At 42.0% G+C, this 26102-nt stretch overlaps 1 protein-coding gene across 1 annotated transcript in view; it reads left to right on the top strand.

Annotated features, from left to right (window-relative positions):
- EXOSC7 (exosome component 7) overlaps window positions 1–25600 on the top strand; it is a 43601-nt gene extending 18001 nt beyond the window's left edge. Inside the window, exons 4-8 of the mRNA XM_077491584.1 lie at window positions 1225–1390; window positions 7136–7206; window positions 15083–15206; window positions 19390–19545; window positions 25437–25600. Of these exons, the coding sequence (XP_077347710.1) occupies window positions 1225–1390; window positions 7136–7206; window positions 15083–15206; window positions 19390–19545; window positions 25437–25541 (622 nt within the window). The 3' untranslated portion in view covers window positions 25542–25600. The remainder of the gene's footprint in view (window positions 1–1224; window positions 1391–7135; window positions 7207–15082; window positions 15207–19389; window positions 19546–25436) is intronic.
- Window positions 25601–26102: the final 502 nt, after the last annotated feature.

A 26102-nucleotide genomic window follows, 5' to 3' on the forward strand; every position in this document is an offset into this window, starting at 1 on the left:
TCAGGGTGTAACATGTTACAGATGCACCGGCACCCCCATTCTGAAAGCTAGCGCGGGGGGGGGGGGGGGATCTTACCCTCCACCCACCCCTGCTAACTGTCACAATCTGCAAAAAATGTGCCTCCGCCCACCCGACAGGGCATCATCCATACACTGTTTTGTGAATGGGAAAACTACAAGGTTTGACAGCCTTTGCAGCTTTTGGCTTGTAGTTCTAAATGAACTACCACTGCCCTGTTGAACGATGGTGGTAAATCATTAAGTCTTCCTGTCACAACGTAACTGCCTACCTATATCAGAGGTATGGCCAGACAGATGCATAGTCTTCATGACCGTGTCCTTACACCCACTATCTGCTGATCATGAGTGCAATGCGTTACAAAAAAATTATAATAAATGCATATTTTTTTACTTGCATTTTGTTATTTTCTTTGTAAAGGTGAACTTATACCTTTTGAAGCTTATTGTTGGTTGTGTGCCACAGCTCACTGCAATTTTTATTTAATCTAATATTCCTTGAATGTTATTGCACATTACAAGACGTGGGATTCCAAGCGTGCTGTTTTGCTGCATAAGGAAAACGCAGTCCATTCACTTACTCACACCATATCCATTGGGAAATTTATTCAGTAAAATAAAAAAAAATCGTAAGTATTCCAGTAGCAAACAAAGTGGTGAATCGTGGTCCTCACGACTCAATGTCTGATGTAGAGAAGACCAAATGTTGTGTGAGCATCTGGTACCGTAATGACAGCCACAAGTATTTGGACAAAAGCACTGAGCACATTTAAAAGGTTACGGCTTGCAACATCAAAGGTAGAAAGTCACATGTGGCACACAAGCTCATAAAACATAAAATCATGTACAGTAAACCAACATGGTTACAAAATAATTGATAACTTAGGGCACATTAGAAGCATGTTGTTAAATAACAATCCAGTCATCCACTCTATGGGTCTACTTTCTTGTATATTATGCAGGAGCAGAACTTGGAAAGTGTGAAACAATAAAAACTATTTCACATTGAATGCATATGGGCTGTTGTGGGTATAGCAAGGATGTATACTTTACCTGTTAGTCTTCCAGACAGACAGGCGGTAGATATTTATTTGGATAAACTATATTGATATAGGTCTAAAATAAATAATAATTGTCTTTTGGCTGGCTAACTTTATAGTTGATCTCTTTTGTATTGATATCTCTGATGGGATTGGTATTTTCTAGTTCAGCAAATGCGACTCCAGAGTTTGAAGGTCGTGGGGGAGAAGAGCTTGGCACAGAGATTGCAAATATGCTGTACAAGGTATTTGATAACAAGAGCAGCATTGACCTTGAATCCCTCTGCATTTTGCCAGGAGAGCACTGCTGGACCCTTTATATTGATGTTCTGGTAAGTTACAGACAACACAATTAATCATTTGCTGAGGACTAACATATGTTTCAAAATAGTATTTTTTTTTTTTTCTAGTCCAGCACCAAATGCATGAAAGCCTTGCAAAAGTCTATTTGCAGCTTCTGATGTATAGGATGTTGAGTAGTTCTTGTGTGTGACACATTACATTCTGATGCTATAGCTGCAACAAATTCATAAGCCACTTTCAGACCGGACCATTTTGCTGGCCAAAGACCTGACCACTTTTTGCAATTCGGCACTCCGTCGCTTTAACTGACAATTGCGCGGTCGTGCAACATAGCTCCCAAACAAAATTGGCATCCTTTTTTCCCACAAATAGAGCTTTCTTTTGGTGGCATTTGATCACCCCGCGGTTTTTATTTTTTACGATATAAACAAAAAAAGAGTGAGAATGTTTTTAAAAAACGCAGTATTTTTTACTTTTTGCTATAATAAATACCCCCCAAAAATGTATAAAAAAAAAAAAAAAAAAAACATTTATTTTCCTCAGTTTAGGCCGATGCATATTCTTCTACATATTTTTGGTAAAAAAATTGCAATAAGCGTTTATTGATTGGTTTGCACAAAAGTTATAGAGTTTACAAAATAGGGGATAGTTTTATGGCATTTTTATTAATATAAATTTTTTTATTTTTTACTAGTAATGGCAGCGATCAGCGATTTTTGTGACTGTGACATTATGGCGGACAGATCGGACATTTTTGGGACCTTTGTCATTTATACAGCAACCAGTGCTATACAAATGCACTGATTCCCGTGTAAATGACACTAGCAGTGAAGAGGTTAACCACTAGGTGGCAGTGTAGGTGTTAAGTGTGTGTTAGGGGCGTGTTGTTAACTGTGGAGGGCGTGGCTGTGTTTTACACGTCACCGATCTCTGCTCCAATCACAGGGAGCAGAAATCAGGGACGCTGTTGCTGGGCAGAATGGGGAGATGCTTGTTTACTTTAGCATCTCCCTGTTCTTCCTCCCCGTGAGATGATCGCGGGTATCCCCACGGTGATCGAGTCCGGGACCCGCAATCAGACTCACGGAGGTCCCGACCGGCACGCTGGCAAATTTAAAGGGGTGTCCCTGTACACCCATTTGCCTGTCCATGCCATTCTGCCAATGTACATCGGCATGCACCGGTCGGGGAGTGGTTAAGAAATGGCGTTGTATTGGTGATCGGAAAACTGGAGGTTAATGAGACTTCTTTCATATTGGAGTAAATTGTGTTGCATTTGTGTAAAGTGTAATTTTGCAACAGACTCGTATATATGCTGCTGACGATTACATGTTTCTGACACAAGTTGGGCCATTTGTTGCACAAATAGGAGATAGATTTCTAATGAGTGTCAACCACACCCTATGAATTTTTTAGAGATTATGTCCTATCTTCTAAACAACAAATTACACTTTTGGTTGCTTTTGACATTTTCCAGTTCTCCTTGCCACCGTTTGGGAAAAACCCTTCTATTTAACAGAGTTTATAGCTAAAACTAAAATGTTCACATATGTCAATCAGAGCCGTAACTTTCCTTTCTTTCTCCATTCATATGGCTCTCTGATGTTTCAGTGAGAGACAGCATTGAATGAAAGGGAACAGCTACTGCTGTGCTCTGAGAATCATTTGTCATTTATCAAATGTTTTATTTGTAACATGAAAATTTGTTTAGATAAAGTAAAAAAAAAAAAAAACATCAATTTAAAAAAAAAAATTAATTTCCCCAAAACCCATATATTTTCTCCTTATTTTAACATTTGCTTTGTTTTGTTCCCCCATAGATTAAATGCTGCTATTTTAGCAAACAAAACCTAAAACAGTGAAGTGCTTGTAATTTAAATTGCGTCTCAAAACCATTCCACTTTGCCAAAAAAAAGTGCTTATGTAATAGTGCCCCACTACTTTAACTAAATCACATACGGTTGTGCTCATAAGTTTACATACCCTGGCAGAATTTATGATTTATTTGCCATTTTTAAGAGAATATGAATGGTAACACAGAAGCTTTTCTTTCACTCGTGGTTAGTGTTTGGCTGAAGCCATTTATTATCAATCAACTGTGTTTACTCTTTTTAAATCATAAAGCCAAATTACCCTGCTCAAAAGTTTACATACCCCAGTTCTTAATACCGTGTATTGCCCCCTTTAACATCAATGACCGCTTCAAGCCTTTTGTGGTATTTGTGGATAAGGCTCTTTATCTTCTCAGATGGTAAAGCTGCCCATTCATCTTGGCAAAAAGCCTCCAGTTCCTGTAAATTCTTGGGCTGTCTTGCATGAACTGCATGTTTGAGCTCTCCCCAGAGTGACTCAATGATATTGAGGTCAGGAGACTGAAATGGCCACTCCAGAACAGGGGCGGAACTACCACCATAGCACCCCATGCAGACGATATGGGGCCCGCAGCCAAGTGGGGCCCGGTGAAGATGAGAGCACCGCTGGCACAGTCTCCCAACCAGGGTAAGAGTGAGGAGAAGAAGAGGCGAGCTGTCTGTATCAGCAGAGAGTGGAATTGCCGCTGTAATAGCTTTCATTCGAACTTCCAGTGTTCCCGTCACATAGCTCCACCTCTTAGTCCGGCGCTTTTGATAGACAGAACGCCGGTCCAATGCGGGGCTTGTGATGTAATCAAAGGCGTTGGGCCAAGAGGTAGGGCTATGTGACGATGAGCCCCGGGAAGACAGGAAATTCAAATGAAAGCTATTACAGCAGGCAATCCCACTCTCTGCTGATCCGGACGGCTTGCCTTTTCCTCTGCACAGGTAAGGCTGTATGAGGCATAGGCAGGCCAGGCTGTATTGGGCACAGGCAACGCTGTATTGGACACAGGTCACGCTGCATTGGGCACAGGCAGGTCACGCTGCATGGGGCACAGGTCACGCTGCATGGGGCACAGGTCACGCTGCATGGGGCACAGGTCACGCTGCATGGGGCACAGGTCACGCTGCATGGAGCACAGGTCATGCTGCATTGTTACTAGGGCTACTGTGGGGAGGGGGCTGTTTGCAGGGGGGGTGCATACAACATTTTGCTATGGGGCCCTGTTATTTCTAGTTACGCCCATGTGATGGCTTTCATTAGAACTTCCAGTGTTCCCGGGGCTCACGTCACATAGCTCCACCTCTTGGCCCGGCGCTTTTGATAGACAGAACGGCGGTCTGATGCGGGACTTGAGCCCCGGGAAGACGGGAAATTCAAATGACGGCTATTACAGCGGGCAATCCCACTTTCTGCTTTCAGGCTGTATTGGGCACAGGCAACGCTGTATTGGACATGGGTCACGCTGCATTGGGCACAGGCGGGTCACGCTGCATTGGGCACAGGCGGGTCACGCTGCATGGGGCACAGGCGGGTCACGCTGCATGGGGCACAGGCAGGTCACGCTGCATGGGGCACAGGCGGGTCACGCTGCATGGGGCACAGGCGGGTCACGCTGCATGGGGCACAGGTCACGCTGCATGGGGCACAGGTCATGCTGCATTGACACTAGGGTGACTGTGGGGAGCGGGCTGTTTGCAAGGGGGGGGGACTAACAACATTTTGCTATGGGGCCCTGTGATTTCTAGTTACGCCCCTGCTCCAGAACCTTCAGTTTATTCTGCTGTAGCCAATGACCGGTCGACTTGGCCTTATGTTTTGGATCATTGTCATGTTGAAATATCCAAGTATGACCCATGTGCAGCTTCCGGGCTGTGGGATGGCAATGTTCCCCCAGTATTTTTTGATAACCTACTGCATTCATCGTGCCATCAATTTTGACCAAATTTCCTGTGCCTTTGTAGCTCACTCATCCCCAAAACATCAGTGATCCACCTCCTGTGTTTCACAGTAGGAATGGTGTACCTTTCATCATAAGCCTTGTTGACTCCTCTCCAAAAGTTGCGTTCACGTTCGTGGTTGTGGCCAAAAAGCTCAATTTTGGTCTCATCACTCCAAATGACTTTGTGCCAGAAGGTTTGAGGCTTGTCTCTGTGCTGTTTGGCGTATTGTAAGTGGTATACTTTGTGGCATTTGCATAGTAATGGCTTTCCTCTGGTGACTCAACATACCGCCCATCTTTCTTCAAGTGCATCCTTATTGTGCATCTTGAAAAAGCCACACCACATGTTTTAAGAGAGTCCTGTATTTCACCTGAAGTTTTTTGTGGGTTTTTCTTTGCATCCCAAACTATTTTCCTGGCAGTTGAGGCTGACATTTTAGTTGGTCTACCTGACCGTGGTTTGGTTTCAACAGTCCCCTCATTTTCCACTTCTTGATTAGAGTTTGAACACTGCTGCTTGGCATTCTCAATTCCTTGGATATCTTTTTATATCCCTTTCCTGTTTTATACAGTTTAACTACCTTTTCCCACAGATCCTTTGACAATTCTTTTGCTTTCCCCATGACTCAGAATCCAGAAACAGTGCAGCACTGGATGAAAGATGCAAGGGTCTGTCAGGAGTCCAGAAACTCATTGACCTTTTACACACACACACACACACACACACACAGCAAACAGATCACAGGTGAGGATGGTTATCTTTTTATAGCCATTCAAACCCCTTTGTGCCAACTTGTCTGCATGTTATCAGGCCAAAATCGCCAGGGTATGTCAACTTTTGATCAGGTTCTTTTAGGTAGTTTCTGCTGTCGTTATGATTTAAAAAGAGTAAACACAGTTGATTGATAGCATTTGGCTGAAGCCATTTTTTAACCATGAGTGAAAGAAAAGTTTTTGTGTTATATCAGTGGAAGGAAGCAATACAAAGAGAACAGGATTCTTTTCTCATAGAAATACATAGTACAGCAAGCACATATCAGGAAAATGAAATGTTGGGGTAACAAACACTTTGGGGGTTATTTATGAAAGGCAAATACATTTTGCACTACAATTGCACTTGGAATTACAGTTGCTGTAGATCCAAGGGGGACATGCAAGGAAAATAAAAAACAGAATTTTAGCTTGCACATGATTGGATGATAAAATCAGCAGAGCTTCCCCTCATTTCATATCTACCCCTCAGATCTTCAGCGACTGCACTTCCAAGTTCACTTGTAGTGCAAAGTGAATTTGCCTTTCATAAATAACCCCCAGTGTATCAGCTTGTACATGAGTTGTGGAACGGAAACCCTGCCTTAAGCGTTACATCTGTTATGGATTTGCTCAGAGACCCTTTGGTTTACTAAACGGACCCCCGAGTCAGACTCAATACAGATTGTATCCCTAGTAAAGCTGCTCTTCAAGGGCATATTGCTGGATAAACAGACTTTCTAAATTTGCCTGTTTTGGTTCTGCAATACTCAGACCACCTGTTGTACACGTATAAAAGAGAGAGAAACTTGTACGTAATGCCTCTTTTATTCCATCATTTAGAACTTGTGGTTTATGTTCCAGTATACAGCTGAATCTCAGCAATTATACATCTTTCTTGGCAATTTCATTATTGTTTGTTCATAAAAAGACTTGATTTAGACTATTGGTAGTTCTAGGAGCACAAGCATTGCAAATAGCCACCTGACTAATTGTTCATTGCGTGTACTTTTGATGAAGATTAAAGCTGTGTCTAGGTCACAGAAAACAAGTGAAAAATTAGCTGTTCTTCATCATGAATTTAATGCCGTCTATGCGCAATGTAGAAAACGACTTAATAGTATAATTTAAATGCTGCTCAGAATTAGAAAGAACCCTAGTACAACTTCTGGTGGATATGTATTGTATTACTAGTTAACTTGTTTTTGTTTTTCTTGTGATGCAGCTTTTACATTGTGGTGGAAACCTGTTTGATACCATATCTATTGGTGTGAAAGCTGCCCTATTTAATACAAGGTAAGATAGATAAAATTTGTAAACATTACCCATTACATTGTTTTTTTTCTTTCTGCTTAACCGCTAAACCAATCGTTTTATTAACGTTGAGGCTAGGTTCACATTGCTGCGATGCGGGAACCCTGCGAATCCGTGGCGTTTTCCCGCATCGCATACCTCCCGCCGGCAGTTCACACTGCCCTATGCGGACGGCTGGGGGTGTCAATGTTATGTTAATGACACCCCCAGATCCGTCCGCATATCGCAGTGCGATCTGCCGACTCGCACAGGAATCGGATCGCATGGTGTGAACCCCCATGCGATCCGATTCCATTGCGGACCCAAAAAAGGGTCCCGTGCGAGTTTGCTGCGGGACCGCTGCGAGTTCAGCCATACTATCTGTATGGCTGAACTCGCAGCGCTACGGAGATCGGATGTGATTTGCTGTGCGAATCACATCCGGTTCTCCCCCCGCAGCGGTGTGAACCCAGCCTTAACATGATCATATGATTCATCTACTATAAAGAATAGTCTCTGCTTATTTCAGTGCATCTTACTGGGCTTAGAACTTAGAGCTTTTTCTTAACCCCCAAAGAAAAAACAGATCCTTAACCCTTAACCACTTCAGCCTCAAAGGATTTACCCCCTTAATGACCAGGCCATTTTTTGCGATATGGCACTGGTCCCTTTAGCTGACAATTGCGCTGTCGTGCGATGCCGTACCCAAACAAAATTGAGGTCCTTTGTTTTTATTTTTTTTATTTTGGTGGTGTTTGATTGCCTCTGCGTTTTTTTTTATTTTTTTTGCACTATAAACAAAAAAAGACCAACAATTTTGAAGAAAAAAAAAACGCCAATACTTTTTGCTATATTAAATATCCCCCAAAAAATAAAAATGTCTTCATCACTTTAGGCCAATATGTATTTTTCTTCTACTTCTTTTTGGTAAAAAAAAGTTCAATAAGCGTAAATGTATTGGTTTGCACAAACGTTATAGCGTTTACAAAATAGGGGATATATTTATGACATTTTTACTATTTTAATTTTATTTTTTTACTAGTAATGGCAGTGATCAACGATTTTTAGCAGGACTGTGACATTGCCTCGGACACTTTTTGGGACCAGTGACATTCATACAGCGATCAATGCTATAAAAATGCACTGATTACTGTATAAATGTCACTGGCAGGGAAAAGGTTAACACTAGGGGTGGTCAAGGGGTTAAATGTGTTCCCTGGGAGGTGTTTCTAACTGTGGGGGGGGGGAGTGGACTGACTGGAGGAGAAGAGAGATCGCTGTTCCTGATTACTAGGAACAGACGATCTCTCTACTCCCCTGTCAGAACGGGGATCTGTTTGTTTATATTGACAGATCCCCGTTCTGGCTCTCTGTGGAGCGATCGCGAGTGGCTGGTGGACACGAGCGTCAGCTCCGGCAACGTGCCAGCTGTTGCTATTAAAGGGATTGCCTTACCGGTATGGCAATTTGCGCAGCCGAGCCAACCTGCCGCAGTATAATTGCTGGTTGGCAAGCGGTTAACGCACGTTATACAGCACAGTGCTTGTGCTGTGTCATTTGGCCCCCTGTATCACCTGTAATACCTGGCTATGCCCTTCCCCTGTCCTTTGACCACGACATATCAGGGCTGCTGAGCCCTGACACCGTTGTCAGCATATGTGCCTCCGTCAGCCACAGCCCTGCTCTCTGTCTCATGTGTCCTCTCCTCCATCCTCTTCCCCCTCCCCTCTCTTACTGTGTGCTTGTGTCAGTACCCATCGCCCTGCTCCTGCTGCTCTCATACTTAACATTTAAAAGCTCCCATCCCCTCTGTATTCGAACAATACATTCCCCTGTGTCTATGTTATATCATAAATATACTTATCTGTACTGATAACAGTGTCTTCCTGCGATCACGCGACTCCTCGGCTCTGTCTCTTCTTTCTGGCTGACATCACCGGCAGTGCTCGGCCCCGCCTGCTGGAACTGTCAGCCGGGCAGAGGAGAGAGAAGGGAATTGGATGGAATTGAACATAGTTATAGGCCATACAAGCGTGTAGAATTAACGCGTTTGACTACATTTGCTTCTTCAGGATTCACGCTTGAGGATGGCAACTTAATGATATGCCTTAACAATAAGCATGAAAAATCCTATACAAAACCCTTAAATGGCTCAGCAGAGAAGTTTAAAGTCTGTGGGGCTCCCTGAGGGCTCCAAAAAAAGGAGCCTAGTGATGAAGTAGAGAGCACTATTGGATCAAGCCCAAACAAGTACCCCCAGCAAGCAGCTTACTAAGAGGGGAACTCAAAGGCAGGAGGAGCCAGGAGCACTGGTGGGGGACCCCAGAAGATGATCGGGGGTGCTCTGTGCAAAACCATTGCACAGAGCAGGCATGTATGACATGTTTGTTATTTAAGAAAAATAAAAAATATACCTTTTTTATAATTTTTTTTATAAAAGAGTAAAAGCAGAAGCTCTGTGGATAAAGCTGTTCTTTGCTTCATGTACCTGCCATCTTGCTCTTTTTGTCATTACATATTGCAGAAGATCATGAGCAAGCATAGAGATGTGGTCGAATGTGTAAACCACAAACTTGCCTAAACACTTGGCTTACGCTTTGTTGTGAAACATCTGCACTCCATCTGTCCTCTCTATCCCAGATTTTGACAACTTTATATGAATTAGTTGGCATTAGCTCATAGATGCCTCTCATTCAAAAACAACTGTGCAGTATTAGTATATATCTGCATATTACTGCCTGAGTAGCAGCTATATTTAAAAATAACTTCCACAATGCAAAGAATTTTCAAAGTGATGGCCCATGTACACCTTCTCCGATGGCTTCTTGTTTCTGCAGGTTTCTCTGGTGGTTGGGTCAATTCTTTGTAAGTTTGCAGGAACCCTGCCACAAGCATGAGTTGATTTTAAAAAATGAAGGCCAGTGCACCTTTCGGGGGGGAGTGGGTACCTGTTTTTGACAGGTACCTGTTCCCACTTTAGTCAGACTACGCTGCAACGAGGTACGTCAAAAGTTTGGCCTCCTTCCCCACCACCGGACCATTCAGAAAGCGCAGTGTGCTTCCTTCATGCACAGTAGGGAATTGGCTCAGAAGCCCCAAAGCTTCACTGCTGGTTTCCCTTACAGGCAATGGCGGCGGCAGCACCCGAGAGTCGATGGAAACATCGGCTGGGGTGCCGACATTGCTGTATTCCAGGACAGGTAAGTGTCCTCATATTAAAAGTCAGCAGCTACACTATGTGTGCACCGCTTTAAGTAAACACAGCTTGTATTGATTCCTGATCTTCCAGACAGGTGCAGTCCACTATCTGGCTTCACCTTCAATGCTGTCCTCTCCTCATTCAATGGTTAGATTTAATAGCCAGCATAAAAATAAAACAAAAACAGGCTCTCTTTCACAAGAATAATTTATATTATTGAATTAGCACTATTATTATTATTATTATTATTATTATGTATCAGGTAGAATATATAATACTTAAGGAGGGAGCATTCTGTTTACTTGACATCCGCAAACTGGGAACTGGGTGGTGAATTGCTGTCTCCAGAGCAGATAGCATTAACATGTCAAAAGAATTGAAGCTGGGTACACACAGTTAGGCCGGTCATAGACAGTTCAAATCTTGGCCAGTTCAGCAGGGACTGGCCAGGAACTGAACCATGTGTGGGCAGGCTGAATGTACCCAAGTCGATCAACTTTTGTACAACCAGCCTGTATATTATAGCCGCTAGCAGCAATGAAAATAGCTTTGTGGGAGGGATCCTGGAGCATTTTGGAGAAAGAAAGTCGCTTGATTCCCCCATCAACACACTCAGTCAGGAAGGAAAATTTCTCCATCTATAGCTGGCTGTAGCTTTGGGCTGAACACATCCACACAAGCGATGTGGATGCAGGAATCCTCTCTATTGTGTTATTGTATTCTGTCAGCGAGAATCCATCACTGTCGGAATACACTGTCCGTTTTATCTGGTTGGCTGTAGGCCACTGGCTGGTTGGCTGCAATCGGCTGATCAATAAAGGTTTTTAAGATGAACTTTTCTACAAAATCCAATCTAAAGATCAGCTTTTGTCAAACGGGGAGGGCCTAACACAGATCGAAATTCAGCTGATCCCTTCTGCACTGCCCAAATTTCAATCCATGTGTTCTTTGTCTGAGGGTTGGACTTAAGGTAGAGAAGTGATGGAGATATTATGGATGAAAATGGGACCAAAAGACAAATTAAAATAAGACAAACAGTGCTAAAATAGTAAAGAAGTAGTAGAAGATCGCCGTTAAGGTGCTCTTCGTAACCCAGTCCCTGCTTCTATTATTCAGGCATCTCTTGGGACAACTAGACAATAGCTAGGCAGTATAGGATTACCTCTATATATCCACATAAACTTACAGATACAATGTGTGCTATATTTTGTAGTACAGTGATATTGTCTGTACTTCATGAATAATAAACTTGCTAGCTTTGATTTGCTATTTAGGTAAGTAAGAGCATATCAGTTGTGTTATGACAAGCAGGCAATGTAAAGAATGTCTGTGATGTTCTGTGGTGCCCTGCTGAACACTTGAAAGCAATGAAATCCACATGTTCTGCTTCAGAATCCCTTTGTTGTAGTCCTTGTTGGGAAGGGTGTTTAGCCAGTAGGCAGTGGTTGAAATTGTGAAATCTGTGTTCTCGGTGTTGAACATGTGGAATACCACAGAACTGGATAGATAGTATAAAGAGCCAAGGTTCAAGCAAGCTAAAAAGTGTTTTAAGAGTTTTAGAATGTCAGTTTTTCCCTTTTTATGAAGTGATTTTTACATGAATGCTATGGGCTAAACAGATTTCTTTTTGGAACAAAACATCCTTTTTGAAAAACAACATGCATGTAAGAAGAGCTTACATAACTTGATTAGAGAGTCCCTAGTTTCCTTAAAGTGGTTAACCAACTTTCACATTTTAATACTTTCCGTTTTGTCTTCTAATGCTGAATGCAGAGACAGCAGGGCGCAGTATTTGAAAATAAAACAGATAGTATTAAAATATAATGTATATTCCTGCAGCACGAGGGGGATAGGATGGCACTGCACACGGGAGGGGGGGGGGGAAGAGGAGGCAGGCTGCGGGTGACGGAGGTACACAAACAGACCACAATGTCAGAGCTCAGCAGCCATGATTATCGTGGTCTGTTTGCAGAGGGGTGGAGAGAAACTGGCAGGATCAGAAAGTTTTTCAGTTTTTTTAGGTGTTATAGGGGTCCAAATTACACAGCACAAGCACTGTGCTGTATAAAATGCTTTAAAGGAGCAGGATTCATATATTTTTTGGGTGGTTTACAAATGCTTTAAGACTTAACCCTTTCTGTTAGAATTTCAGTCATACTCAGAAATTGACTGGGTGTTAAAAAAACAAAAATAAATAGACTATATTGAGGAGTTTACATTTGGCAGCTGAACAGAAAATCTTAATTGCATTGCCAGTAGCCTCACTAGATCTGTTTGACTACTCTGACATCATCAGCGTATACTTAATAAAAGTAAATGCTAGTGTACTCTGTCACCTCTGATGTCACGTGATGATGGTTTTATGAAGTCAGAATTCTTGCCTAAAATAAATTTTTTAAATTATGGCACGCATTGTCCTTTAAAATGAAAGTGAAGGCTATATTCACAGTTGAAACTTTACCTTTCCAAAAATTTTAATTTTCTTTAGCTTGTTTTCTAGTGCAGCCATATATGACCCTGTATTTCTTTACTGCAGTTAAAGTTCTACAGTTTTATTAGGGACTGCAGTAGTCTGGATAATGAATGAGCAGCAACACATTGAGGTCAGCTGTGTGGTTTTCTGTCCTGTCACACAGACATCCCTTATACTCTGCAATGTAGTAAAGCCAGTGTTGTCCCTTCCTCTCTGACTAATTTTGGCTTTGCGGGGACCTACATACAGCAGGCTAATATAAGGAAAGAGTAGGGTACAAAAAAAAGCATATGGTTCCTTTTGAAAAGAGGTGCTTAGAGACATATCAAATGAATGACATTAAAATCGGTAGAATCTTCTGATTTCTGTATGTTGTCATTTTAGCACTGCTAGTCCAGGTGACAGTAACTTGTGCTTTCCTCATGCAGGCAGAGCTGGTTCACAGAACACTTTTCCTGCGCTTGGGTGGTAGGTATAGGAATGTGTGGTGCAGACATGTCTTTTCAATGCCAATGGCCTTGCTGCGCTTCTGAGGACACTGGGTATCCTTAGAACTGAAAAATATTTAGAAAAAGGAGGGTGCACCAACCTAGTCCATTACCAAAAATAAATGTATTTAACCACTTTCAGACCGGACCAATTTGCTGGTCAATGACCAGACCACTTTTTGCGATTCGGCACTGCGTCGCTTTAACTGACAATTGCGCGGTCGTGCGACGTGGCTCCCAAACAAAATTGACATCCTTTTTTTCCCACAAATAGAGCTTTCTTTTGGTGGTATTTGATCACCCCTGCGGTTTTTTTATTTTTTGCGCTATAAACAAAAATAGAGCGACAATTTCGAAAAAAACGCATTATTTTTTACTTTTTTTTATAATAAATATATCCCAAAAATATATAAAAAAACATTTTTTTTCCCTCAGTTTAGGCCGATACGTATTCTTCTACATATTTTTGGTAAAAAAATCGCAATAAGCGATTATTGATTGGTTTGCGCAAAAGTTATAGCGTTTACAAAATAGGGATAGTTTTATAGCATTTTTATTAATAATTTTTTATTATTTTTTTACTAGTAATGGCGGCGATCAGCGATTTTTATTGTGACTGCGACATTGTGGGGGACCCATCGGACATTTTTGACACATTTTTGGGACCATTGTCATTTATACAGTAATCACTGCTATATAAATGCAGTGATTCCTGTGTAAATGACACTGGCAGTGAAGGGGTTAACCAGTGGGTGGCAGTGTAGGGGTTAAGTGTTCCTAGGGGTGTGTTACTAACTGTGGGGGGGGTTGGGCTTTCATTTAGTGAACACTGATCTCTGCTCCAATCACATGGAGCAGAGATCAGCATCACTAGTTGCTAGGCAGAATGGAGAAATGTTGTTTACAACGGCATTTCTCCATTCGGCCGCTCCGTGAGACGATCGCGGGGATGCCCGCGGCGATCGAGTCCACGGGTCCCGCGACCGGACTCGTGGGGGTCCCGACCAGCGCGGGAGCGCGCCGGCGGCGGCGCGCTCCCGATGGCAGGGCGGCAAATTTAAAGGGACGTACATGTACGCCCATTTGCCTGCCCGTGCCATTCTGTCGACGTACATCGTCGTGCGCTGGTCGGCAAGTGGTTAAAAAAAAAAAAAAGCAGCAATGGTTGTACTCCCAAACAGACATAGTGAATAGACATATCACAGCATAAGCAGATGTGAACAGCCTCTCTCAGGTCTCAGTGATCACTTTGGCTCTGAGGAAGAGGGTTCTACCTCAAAACACGTTAGCCACTTCAAACATCGCCTGGTCCTCCGTCGTCGCCGCTTCTTCACAACAGACCTTGGAGAGACTGTTCACATCTGCTTATGCTGTGATATGTCTATACACTGCGTCTGTGAGTACAACCATTGCTGTTTTTATTTGAAATTTATTTTTGGTAATGCACTAGTTTGTGGGCCCTCCTTTTTTCTTTTTTTTTTTTTTTCTAAATATTTTTCAGAGCTAGTGTACTGACCCATCTATTTATGACCCTGGGGCACTCAAAACAATTAGTAATAAAGTCTGCCAAGCAATTATGATGAGATTGATGATAGCTTTTTACGTTATAGAAAAAAATGGATGCCTCCATGTTACCATATAGAGGAGCCAGGTGGAGAAGTCCAGTAAAAAAATAAAATAATCTTTTATATAAAGCTAAACATATTTATGTGTATTTAGGATTCCTAAAGTGAGTGTTTTGGAAGATGATGGAGGAAACAAAGAAATTGAACTGTCAGACGATCCTTATGACTGCATGCGGCTTAATGTAGAGAATGTCCCATGTATTATCACACTATGCAAAGTAAGTGTTGTTGCAGTTTAAATGTTTTTTATTTATTTATTTTTTGGATTATCTTTTTGAGAATAAAAATAAAAGTTAGGAGGCTGAATTTATTTTGCATCTGTGTGATGCTGAGGTCCCGTACGAGGGCAAACCTTATGTAAAGGTGCATCTGTTGATGAATAAAAGTGGGCAGGAATCCTAAAATGTACTTTTCTGAGTGGATTCAGTTCCTGGAAGGCTCTTAAAGCAGAGCTCCACCCAAAAGGGGAAGCTCTGCTTGTTTGCCACCTCCCCTCTCTGCTGCCACATTTGACACCTTTTGGGGAGGCAGGGTGGAGTGAGTCCCACTTCCAAACCTCCTCCTTCCTCCGTCGCCGAGCCATTCACAAACCAATAGCGCGCTTCGGGCTTGCCCAGTAGGGAACCGCCTGCGAAGCCGCAAGGTTTCACTGATGTTTTCCCTTAGCCGAGATAGCGGCAGCACTCGAGAGCTGATTAAAAAATCGGATCGGGTGGAGACAATACTGAATTCGTGGACAGGTATGTGTCTTAATATTAAAAGTCAGCAGCTACAGTATTTGTAATTTTTTCTGAAGGAGATTGGAGATCAATTTCACAATATCTAAATGTTTTCCAGCTGCAGCTAAGCAGGTTTGGCTCTAAATAAGTCGCAGCAGGTAAAATCTCAGTTGATACTAAACCTGAATGATTTAATGGATGGACAGACTTTCAAAAACAGAGTTTGCAAGAAAATATGTACTGTAGTTAGTGCTCAGCTGTCTTATAAGAAATTATATTAGAGAGATTCTTTGCAGGCCTAATGTTATGGATATACCCTGTAATATCTGTGGTCTTATAAAATATAACATGTTTTTAACCTTGATTTTTTTTATTTTAGAGTGAAATTACAAAAAAAGGTTACCCAAGTGTATTTTATAAGGAGTCTGCAAATGTATTTAAAATGTATCTAAACGAAAAACAAAATGCAAGTTGTTATAGCTTACAAGTCCTTAGATATGGAGACTGCATTCATTTTTTTTTTTTTTTAACCACTTTATTACCGGGCTTTAGTCATATGAGGTCCGCAGATGGGATCTCCCATCCTGGGCGTGCGCCATATGACATCTTCGGTTTCTCGCCGCTCCTGTGTGGCGATCGGGGATGAAACGTGTCCCTCGGACACAGCCTATCCCAGATCCGTGTAAAGAGACAATAAAAAAAGTCTCTTTACCATGTGACCAGCTGTGTCCAATCACAGCCGGTCACATGTATTGCCCACGTGCACAGCGCTCGTGCACATCCCTAGGCGATCAGGGACGAGGCTTGTCACCCTGACACAGCCCATCCCCGATCGCAGTAAAGAGCCAATGAAATTGGCTCTTTACCACGTGCCCGGCTGTGTCCCATCACAGACAGTCACAGAATGTCAGCAAACCGCGGTAACGAGATGTTACCGGGTTTTCCTCCTCACACACCGATTGTGCAGTAACATCTCATTACCGCTTACAGTACACACCAACCACACTGACTGAGCCCCCAATAAAGAGGACCTGTCACCAGCCATCAGAGTACCCTGTCACAGCCAATCTGAGTACCCGAGTACCTGTCTCAGCCCATCTGAGTACCCGAGTACCTGTCTCAGCCCATCTGAGTACCCGAGTACCTGTCTCAGCCCATCTGAGTACCCGAGTACCCGTCTCAGCCCATCTGAGTACCCGAGTACCCGTCTCAGCCCATCTGAGTACCCGTCTCAGCCCATCTGAGTACCCGTCTCAGCCCATCTGAGTACCCGTCTCAGCCCATCTGAGTACCGAGTACCCGTCACAGTATATCTGAGTACCCGAGTACCTGTCGCTGCCCATCTAAGTACCTGTCACCAGGCCATCGGAGTACCCAAGGACCTGACACCAGCCCATGCCTCATAGAGTATATGTCGGGGTGTTTGCTTTCCAAAATTGTGTCATTTTGTGGGTAATTCCATTGTCCTGGTGCTCAAGGACCTTCAAAAGTGTGATGGGTAGGAATGAAACGAGATGTGTAATTTTTGTTCCTAGAACGCCTGAAGGTACTACTTCAATATTGGGCCTCTGTATGTGGCCAGGCTGTGTAAAAGTCTCACACGTGGTATCGCCATACTCGGGAAGAGTAGCAGAATGTACTTTGGGGTGTAATTTTTGCTATATACATGCTATGTGTTTAGAAATATCTTATAAATTGACAACTATGTGTATGTAATAGGTTGTTAGGAAATTAGAGGTGTAATTTATGCTCCTAGAACCCCTGACGGTACTCCCTGCATGTTGGACTTCCCTGTGTGGCCAGGATGTGTAGAAGTCCCACACATGTGGTATCGCCATACTTAGAAAGAGTAGCAGAATGTATTTTGGGGTGTAATTGGAAGTATGCATATGCTGTGTATGAGATATAACTTGTTATTATGACAATTTTGTAAAAAACAAAACAAAAAAACAACTTAATTTTCCCAAGAATTGTGGGAAAAAATTACAGCTTCAAAAACTCACCATGCCTCATACTAAATACTTTTCAAAAAGGGGTAATTTGGGGGGTATTTGTACTTTCCTGACATTTCAGGGCCTCGAGAAATAGGCTGTCATTGCATCAGGTGTGATAAATTTTCAATGATTTGCACCATAGATTGTAGACTCTATAACTTTGACAGAGACCAAATAATATCCACTAATTTGGGTTATTTTTACCAAAGAGATGTAGCAGTATAAATTTTGGCCCAAATATAGGAACAAAATTACTTATTTTTAAAAATTTTATCATAGAAACTAAAAAAAGTGTGTTTTTGTTTGTTTTTATTTTTTTCGCTCTTTTTTCACTTCTGTCGCAAAAATAAAAAATCCAGTGGTGATTAAATACCACCAAAAGAAATCTCTATTTCTATGAAAAAAATTATAAAAATGTTGTTTGGGTAAAGTGTTGCATGACTGAGTAATTGGCATTCAAAGTGTAACAGCACTGAAAGCTAAAAATTGGTCTGGGAAGGAAGGGTGTATAAATGTCCTGTATTGAAGTGGTTAAAGATTTTTCACCTGGTGATTTTGCCAGTAAAACACTTCCAGTCCTAGCATTGCAACACTCACTTGCCCTTCTGTATCAGGAAAACTGACACAAAGTCGGACTATGGAACTCCTATCTCTATCCCAGTCGCAGCTATTTTTAGCTTTTACCATCGGATTTGCGGTGCTATTCGGCCCCACCAACAGCCGAGAGAGTGAAAAACCACCGCAGAGGTGCTTTGCCGGCGGTATAGCCGCGCTGCCCCATTAATTTCACCGCTCCTTCACTGCTCCTTCACCGCTCCAAGGATGCTGCTAGCAAGACTTTTTTTACCATCCTGCTAGCGCACCGCTCCAGTGTGAAAGCTCTCGGGTCTTTCACATTGGAGAGGCAGCAGCTGCTGTTTCAGGTCAGTTTGCAGGCGCTATTTTTAGCGCTGTAGCGCCTGCAAAACGACGCAGTGTGAAAGGGGTCTAACAGAAAAGCACAGGCAGGGAAAATAACAAAAAGTTATCTGCTCACAAGATTTCTGGCAAGATCAACAGGTATTTTTTTTTTAACTCGTGAAATAGATTTAACAAAACACCTTTTAGGGCTTACATACACTTAAAGTAACAAACCTTTCTTAAAATTGGGCCATTGAGGGTTTTAGTGAAAATTGCATGTTAAAATGATCAGTCTATCCCAGAATTTATGTGGCAGAGGTTGGCCTTGACCCCACCCAATCTCATAGATCAATAGAGGGGGTAGGAGAGATGGGGCTAAACGTAGTAGTAAAATAATGAAATGCACTCCTGTGACGCACAGGAGAAGTAGTGCCAAAAGAGCTTTCGCCCTACTTCTCCTCCCCTTTTTTTTCAAACTTTTTTTTTTCTGTTCTCTTTCATCCCGGCAAGCTAAGATGAAGCAAAGCACAGGCATGAGATAATTATAGCCCAATCTAGTCAATGCAGACACCCAACCATCTAACTCTTATTGGTCTGAAATCCCTTTTCCTTGCCTTATTCCTATAAGCATGTGCTCAGAGGTCAGCGCCTGCACATTTGTCTTCCATCATATCTCTGTGGCCAACTTGAGTGTTTCCAGCTGATTTTTTTAACAGTCAGTTCCTGCAGTTGAGAATTACAGTATATATTCAATTTTTTTTTTTTAAATGGTCTTGCTTTTTCTACAGATAGGTCACCGACATGTGGTAGATGCCACCTTGCAGGAAGAGGCCTGCTCTTTGGCCAGCATCCTTGTTGCTATAAACATCAAAGGCACCCTGACTTGCATGAGAAAAATGGGCAAAGGAAGCTTGGATCCTGAATGCATTTTTGAGATGATTGAGGTAAAAACATTACTAATCAGACTGCCACATCCAGACCTGGTTCTGCGGAATGTTTTTATTTTTTTCATGCATAAAGTGGAACTGACATATAGTAAATCATGTAGTAGTTAGTGGCAGTACAGTCCCTTCCCTTCACATGTACTTACATGTAAACTTACAATGCGACTTACCTGTAGGTACAATTTTTCCTAATCACATCGACAATAGCCAATGATGTCACCCATGCATGCACAGTGACGTTCTGCATTCAGGGCACACAGTATTCTGTTGAACGCCGAATGCAGGGCCGTGGCCAGGTCATCACAGCCCAGCCATTCAAACAGCCAGAGCCCACAAAGGAAGACCGGGTGAAGATAGAAGCGCCAGGGGATCAGTGGCTGTGCTGTGCTGCAGTGCTCTGTGTGCAGGTAGGTGTGTCATAATAAATAACACACACAGGCTGAATGTCGAACGGTTTCTATTAAACCGTCCAATGCCGTACGACATTCAGCCTGTGTGTACTAGACTAAACTTGGGCATTGTCCAAAACGTCACATTTATTCAACGGCTATGGCAAATAACTTGAAAAAAGTATGCTGTTGAAGGAACGCAAAGGAACAAGTATGTGCATCAGAACATAGATCCTTAAAGAGGAGGTCCGCCCACCACTGCAAAATTAAAAACCAGCAAATGCACATACTGCAGATGCTGACTTTTAATAATAGGACACTTACCTGTCCTGGAGTTCAGCGATGTCCGCACTGCAGCTGTTGATTCCATCAGCTGTCGGGTGCATGCCACCCTCTTCATGCCAGGAACCCTACTGCGCACGTGTGAAGCTTTGCTCCTCTCTCCTACTGGCCCGGTGGCTGGGGAAGGAGGAGGGAGCCCGGGCGTGGCGGGCGGTGACGTCAATACCCGCGGCTGAGACTCCTGGAAGTGGAAAATGTAGCACCGGAGAGGGAGCGGAGTACAACGAGCAGAAGTTCCACTTTTGGGTGGAACTCCACTTTAATTTGCAAACTTGTTCCATGTCACTAATTCATAATAGGGATGCAACAAGTACAGCCAGAGTGATGTCAGAACTCTTGATTTGCATTCTTATTCCTGTTAAGTGATGCTGCAGGTATTGAAGTATTGGATCCGTACGACAGCTAGGCAGCATGCGTTTTCATGACCTGAAGTATAAATCACTATTGACAGTCTTTGTATTTCCTCAGTACAAGTTTCCTTTAATTTCGTTCATGTTCACACCATAAGGGAGGTTAAATTTCTCACAAATATGTAGATAAATATTTAAAATGGACAGTAGCTGCTGCATAATGTCTCATTAATGTAATCATTTTTGCAAATGGAAACAGAATTCCTTCCCACGGTTTTCACACAACATGAATATTCAGTGACAAAATGTATCTATCTTCATAGAGTTCTGATTTTGAACCAGGTCACTGTATAATTAGACACACTATTATATATCCAAGGCTTTTTCATTTGGCTATATTTACATTATTCAAATGAGCACTATACCTCTGGTGTGAGTTTGAAAATATTTGCCATCTTTCAGTAGTTTGTATGGGAGATAAGTCACATGGCATTAGTACCTTTTTTTTTTTTTTTACAGAATCCTCATTTGTTTTAACCACTTGCTGACCGCCCTATAGCACTTTACTGCTACAAGGTGGCAGCTGTGTGCAGTTTGTGTGTGTCTGCATCTCTGCCTGCAGGGGGTGCACGCGTGTGCTGCTTGTGGGCCGTTTCTGTTGTGACAATTCACAGCAAAAGCCGATTTGCGGGTGCGAGGCAATCAATATCCTTCGGCACTCGCCTATCGTCGGTAAAATTAGTATTAAACACGTCACCATTTTTCTAGGTAAATATATTTATAAAGGTCCTATTGACATTTTCACCACATGTTGATACAAACCCATACAATCTATACATACAAAGAAACCAAAACAAATATGTTCAGAAATTTAAGTTACAGTGCCTCAAAAAAGTATTCATACCCCTTAAAATTTTCCACATTTTGTCATGTTACAACCAAAAATTTAAATGTATTTTTATTGATATTTTAAGTGATAGACCAACACAAAGTGGCACTTAATTGTGAAGTGAAAGGAAAATGATAAATGGTTTTCAAACTTTTTTACAAATAAATATGTGAAAAGTGGCGTGCATTTGTCTTCAGCCCCCTTTACTCTGATACCCCTAACTAAAATCTAGTGGAACCAATTGCCTTCACCTAATTGGTAAATAGAGTCAACCTGTGTGTAATTTAATCTCAGTATGAATACAGCTGTTCTGTGAAGCCCTCAGGTTTGTTAGGGAACCTTATGCCACGTACACACGAATGTCCGACAGAAAAAGCCAGACGGAAGCTTTTCATCATATATTCCGATCGTGTGTATGCCTCATCAGACTTTTTTTTTATATATTTTTTTTTTTTTTACGAAAATTCCTATCGGGAAAACCGCTCGTCTGTTTTTAACTTTTCCGACGGACCAAAAACGACGCATCCTCTGAAGCAAGTACGAAACGGAGGCTATTGGCTACTGGCTATTGAACTTCCTTTTTCTAGTCCTGTTGTATGTCACTGTGTTCTTAATGATCGGACTTTGGTGTGATCGCGTGTACGCAAGACAGTTTCAGCGGAACTCCGTCGGAAAAACCTTCAGAGTATATTCTGATGGGAACGTGTGTACGTGACATAAGTGAGCAAACAGCATCATGAAGGCCAAGGAACACACCAGACAGGTCAGGGATAAAGTTGTTGGCCTTTTATGGAAGAGTGACAAGAAGAAAGCCATAAGACGTCCCGTTAGCAGTTTGCGAGAAACCATGTTAGGGACACAGCAAACGTGGAAGAAGGTGCTCTGGTCAGATGAGACCAAAATTTTACTTTGGCCTAAAAGCAAAACGCTATGTGTGGTGGAAAACTAACATCGCACATCACCATGAACACACCATCCCCACCATGAAACATGGTGGTGGCAGTATCATGTTGTGGGGATTTTTTTCCACAGCAGGGACAGGGAAGCTGGTCAGAGTTGATGGGTAGATGGATGGAGCCAAGTAGAGGGCAATCTTAAAAGAAAACCTGTTGGAATCTGCAAAAGACTTGAGATTGGGCGAAGGTTCAACTTCCAGCAGGACAACGACCTTAAACATACAGCCAGAGCTACAATGGAAGGGTTTAGATTAAAGCATATTCGTGTATTAGAATGGCCCAGTCAAAGTCCAGACTTAAAGTGGTTGTATACCCACATTTTTAACTTTTACCTACAGGAAAGCCTATAATAAGGCTTACCTGTAGGTAAAAAAAAAAATCTCCTAAACCTGTACGGTTTAGGAGATGTTCCCCTCGGTATGCGCCGCTGACTGCAGCGGCGCATGCGCACAAGGGGTTTCGCGCCGTCAAAATCCGGCAGCAGCCGAGCGGCCGGACTGAAATCTCCCGCGCGCATGCGCGGGAGTGACGATATCGCGGCTCCGGCCACTCACAGCGCCGGAGCCGCGATACCCGGAAGAAACGCAGAGGGAGCATGTCAGCTCCCTCGGCGTGGATCGGGCCAGATGTCGGGGCCTCGTTCTAAGGTAAGTATTTCATAATGAGCTAGTATGCGGTGCATACTAGCTCATTATGCCTTTTTGCTTTGCAGGTTTAAAAAAAAAAAAAAATGTGCGGGTTTACTACCGCTTTAAATCCAATTGGGAATTCGTGGCAAGACTTGAAAATTGCTGTTCACAGACGCTCTCCATCCAATCTCACAGAGCTTGAGCTATTTTGCAAAGAAAAGTGCGCAAAAATGTCCCTCTCTAGATGTGCAAAGCTGGTAGAGACATCCCCAAAAAGACGTGCAGCTGTAATTACAGTGAAAGGTGGTTCTACAGAGTATTGACTCAGGGGGGCTGAATACAAATGCACCCCTTTTTATGTGGAAAACCTTTTTATCATTTTCCTTCCACTTAACATTTAACAATTATATTCCACACAGATGTTTAAACCTTTCCCAGCCAGTGTCATTAGTACAGTGCATATTTTTAGCAATGATCACTGTATTGGTGTTCCTGTTTCCCACAACGTGTCAGTGCCCAACTGCCACAATATCGGAGTTTCATAGTTAGTAAGGTTGAATAAAGACACCAGTCCATCCAGTTCAACCTAGCAGTTCTGCTATAAGTTGCTGATCGCTGGCATTACTAGTATGAAAAAAACAAAAAATTCCATAAATATATCCCATCTTTTGTAGACGTTCTAACTTTCACATAAACCAATCAATTTTTCACCAAAAACATGTAGCAGAATACATATTGGCCTAAATTTTATAAAGAATGTTTTTTTCCTCTATTGGATGTGTTTTCTAGCCGAAAATAAAAGTAAAAAATATTATTTTATTTTATTTTTTTTCAAAATTGTTGGCCCTATTTTGCTTATAGTGCAAAATAAAACAAACGCAGTGGTGATCATATACCACCTAGAGGAAGCTCTATTTGTGAGAAAAATGTGACATCAATTTTATTTGGGTACAGTGTCGCACGACCACGCAATTGTCAGTTAAATTAACACAAAAAATGGCCTGGTCATGAAGGGGGGGTGGTAAATGTTCTGGAGGTCAAGTGGTTAAATGGGAACAGTAGACGTTGTGCCCAAAAATAAGGAAACCAAGGGTAAAGGACTAGTCACCAGTTTTGCCTGTGGTCTCCCTGCAGGTGATCTTTTACCCATTACTGATTTATCATGCCTTTTATCTGCAAAATGCCTCTGTGGTGGCCATCTTGGTAGAGGCACAGGTCGTTGGATCTTCATGTCAGAACTGTCCTCCTGATGAATGGTGATCTGACAACTAGTGGGGGATGTTTAAAAAGTAGCATGCCACATAGTGCACTGCAGTTTTGTTGGCCATTAACACAAAGACAATGTGATGTAAAATCAAACATTTTATAGGAGGAGAAATCTTCCAATGGGGACACTTTTGATTACAGTTGTCTAAAGTGATATTTAAACTTGTTTTAAAAAGATTTCTTTCTGTGAGAAAGAAAGGAAGTTGAGGGAATTTCCTTCAATGGGGTACAAATGGTGAAAACCTGATCTGAGCTGTTTCTCAATCTATCCTAACCAAACCTAAAAATAATGCCTTAAATGATCTGCTTTTAAAGCTGAAGTTTAACTTCTCAGTTTTATTTTTTGTTTTTGTTTGTTTTTGTTATCTAACGTTATAAAGCCAAAAATAAAACGAAAAGCTAAACTTCAGCTTTATTGCCTCCTCAGCCCCCTAAAAATATTTTTAACAAAATTCTTACAAAGGAGTTAAAAAATTAGGCATTAAAAAAACAAAAAAAAAAAAACCTGGATCCCGACCTCTGTTCACTGGGCAACGGTCACATCACCATGCCCTCACTGTTGCCTCCTAGGAAAGCTGGGCGCTAAAAATCCCAGCAGATGGTGTTTATGCAGTTTGTTTGTTTAATGCTTTAATTGGCAGTCAGAAAATTTTAGTCTTTAGTACCTCTTTGATGTAACTGCGAGTGGCCAAAATTAGCTCTTAGTATATTGAGATTCTTGGAAGAAAGGGATTTGTCTTGTTCAGGGCCCATTTACACTATTTGCAGTTACCTGCGTTTTTCCCCATGGATACATGCAGGTAACTGCATTCCAGAGCTGTGTGATATTCTACAACATATTTGCATAATATCGTACCTCTCCCGGTGGCCCTGCATGTCACCGCACAGCAAACGCAGCAAACTATGCTGCTGTATAGTAACATCAATGAAATGTTACTTTGTGCACGTCACATAAAGTTAAAACGCTGCAGTTTAGTTTGCAGGCTGTGAATGGGCCAGCGGTATTGCTCTGAATTTTTATTCTTTTGTGTTTTTATTTATTTTTAAAGTAATATTTTCATTCTTTACAGACAGGAAAACGTGTTGCAAAGTCCTTGCACTTATCCTTACGGAATGTGTTAAATCAGGAGGAAAGTATGGGGAAAAAAAGACAAACTATTGGCTTTCTGAAGTAACCTTTCAAAGCATTTTTTTTGTGTTCTTCAAGTAATAAAGACTTATTTTTACACTTTAACTGTTAAAATGGGAATCTAATTTGGAGTCATTGGTTTTGTATGCACGTTTGTTCATTTTGAAACTATTATTGTATATGTCTTTTAGTATATGACCTGGGATTCCCAGAGAACTATGGGTTAGCCAAAGACAGCAGAAGAGTGCCTGACATCTGGCTTGATTTACCTCACAAAATATCCCACTAAGCTCTACCATAACTCAATGAATATTGTTCCTGCAGAATGACTCATTTACAACCCCAATGGGAGGATGTGTAAAACCTACATTAAAAACAGAATGGAATCATTTGCAAAATCTCATAAACCCATATTATGCTCACAATGGAAAACACATGAAATATTTTTAAACTAAGAAAATGTTCCATTTTAGGCAAAAAAAAAAGGTAATTTGAAATTGATGGCAGCAACCCATCTCAAGAAAAGTTGGGACAGGGCAGCAAAAAGTTAGCAAAGTAAGTGGTACTAAAGCCTGGTGCACAGGAAGAGCCGCTGTACTACTGATCC

The sequence above is a fragment of the Lithobates pipiens genome, unplaced genomic scaffold (genome assembly GCF_037356315.1).
Source record: "Lithobates pipiens isolate NorthernLeopardFrog02 unplaced genomic scaffold, aLitPip1_a1.2 Scaffold_19, whole genome shotgun sequence".
NCBI classification, from domain to species: domain Eukaryota; kingdom Metazoa; phylum Chordata; class Amphibia; order Anura; family Ranidae; genus Lithobates; species Lithobates pipiens.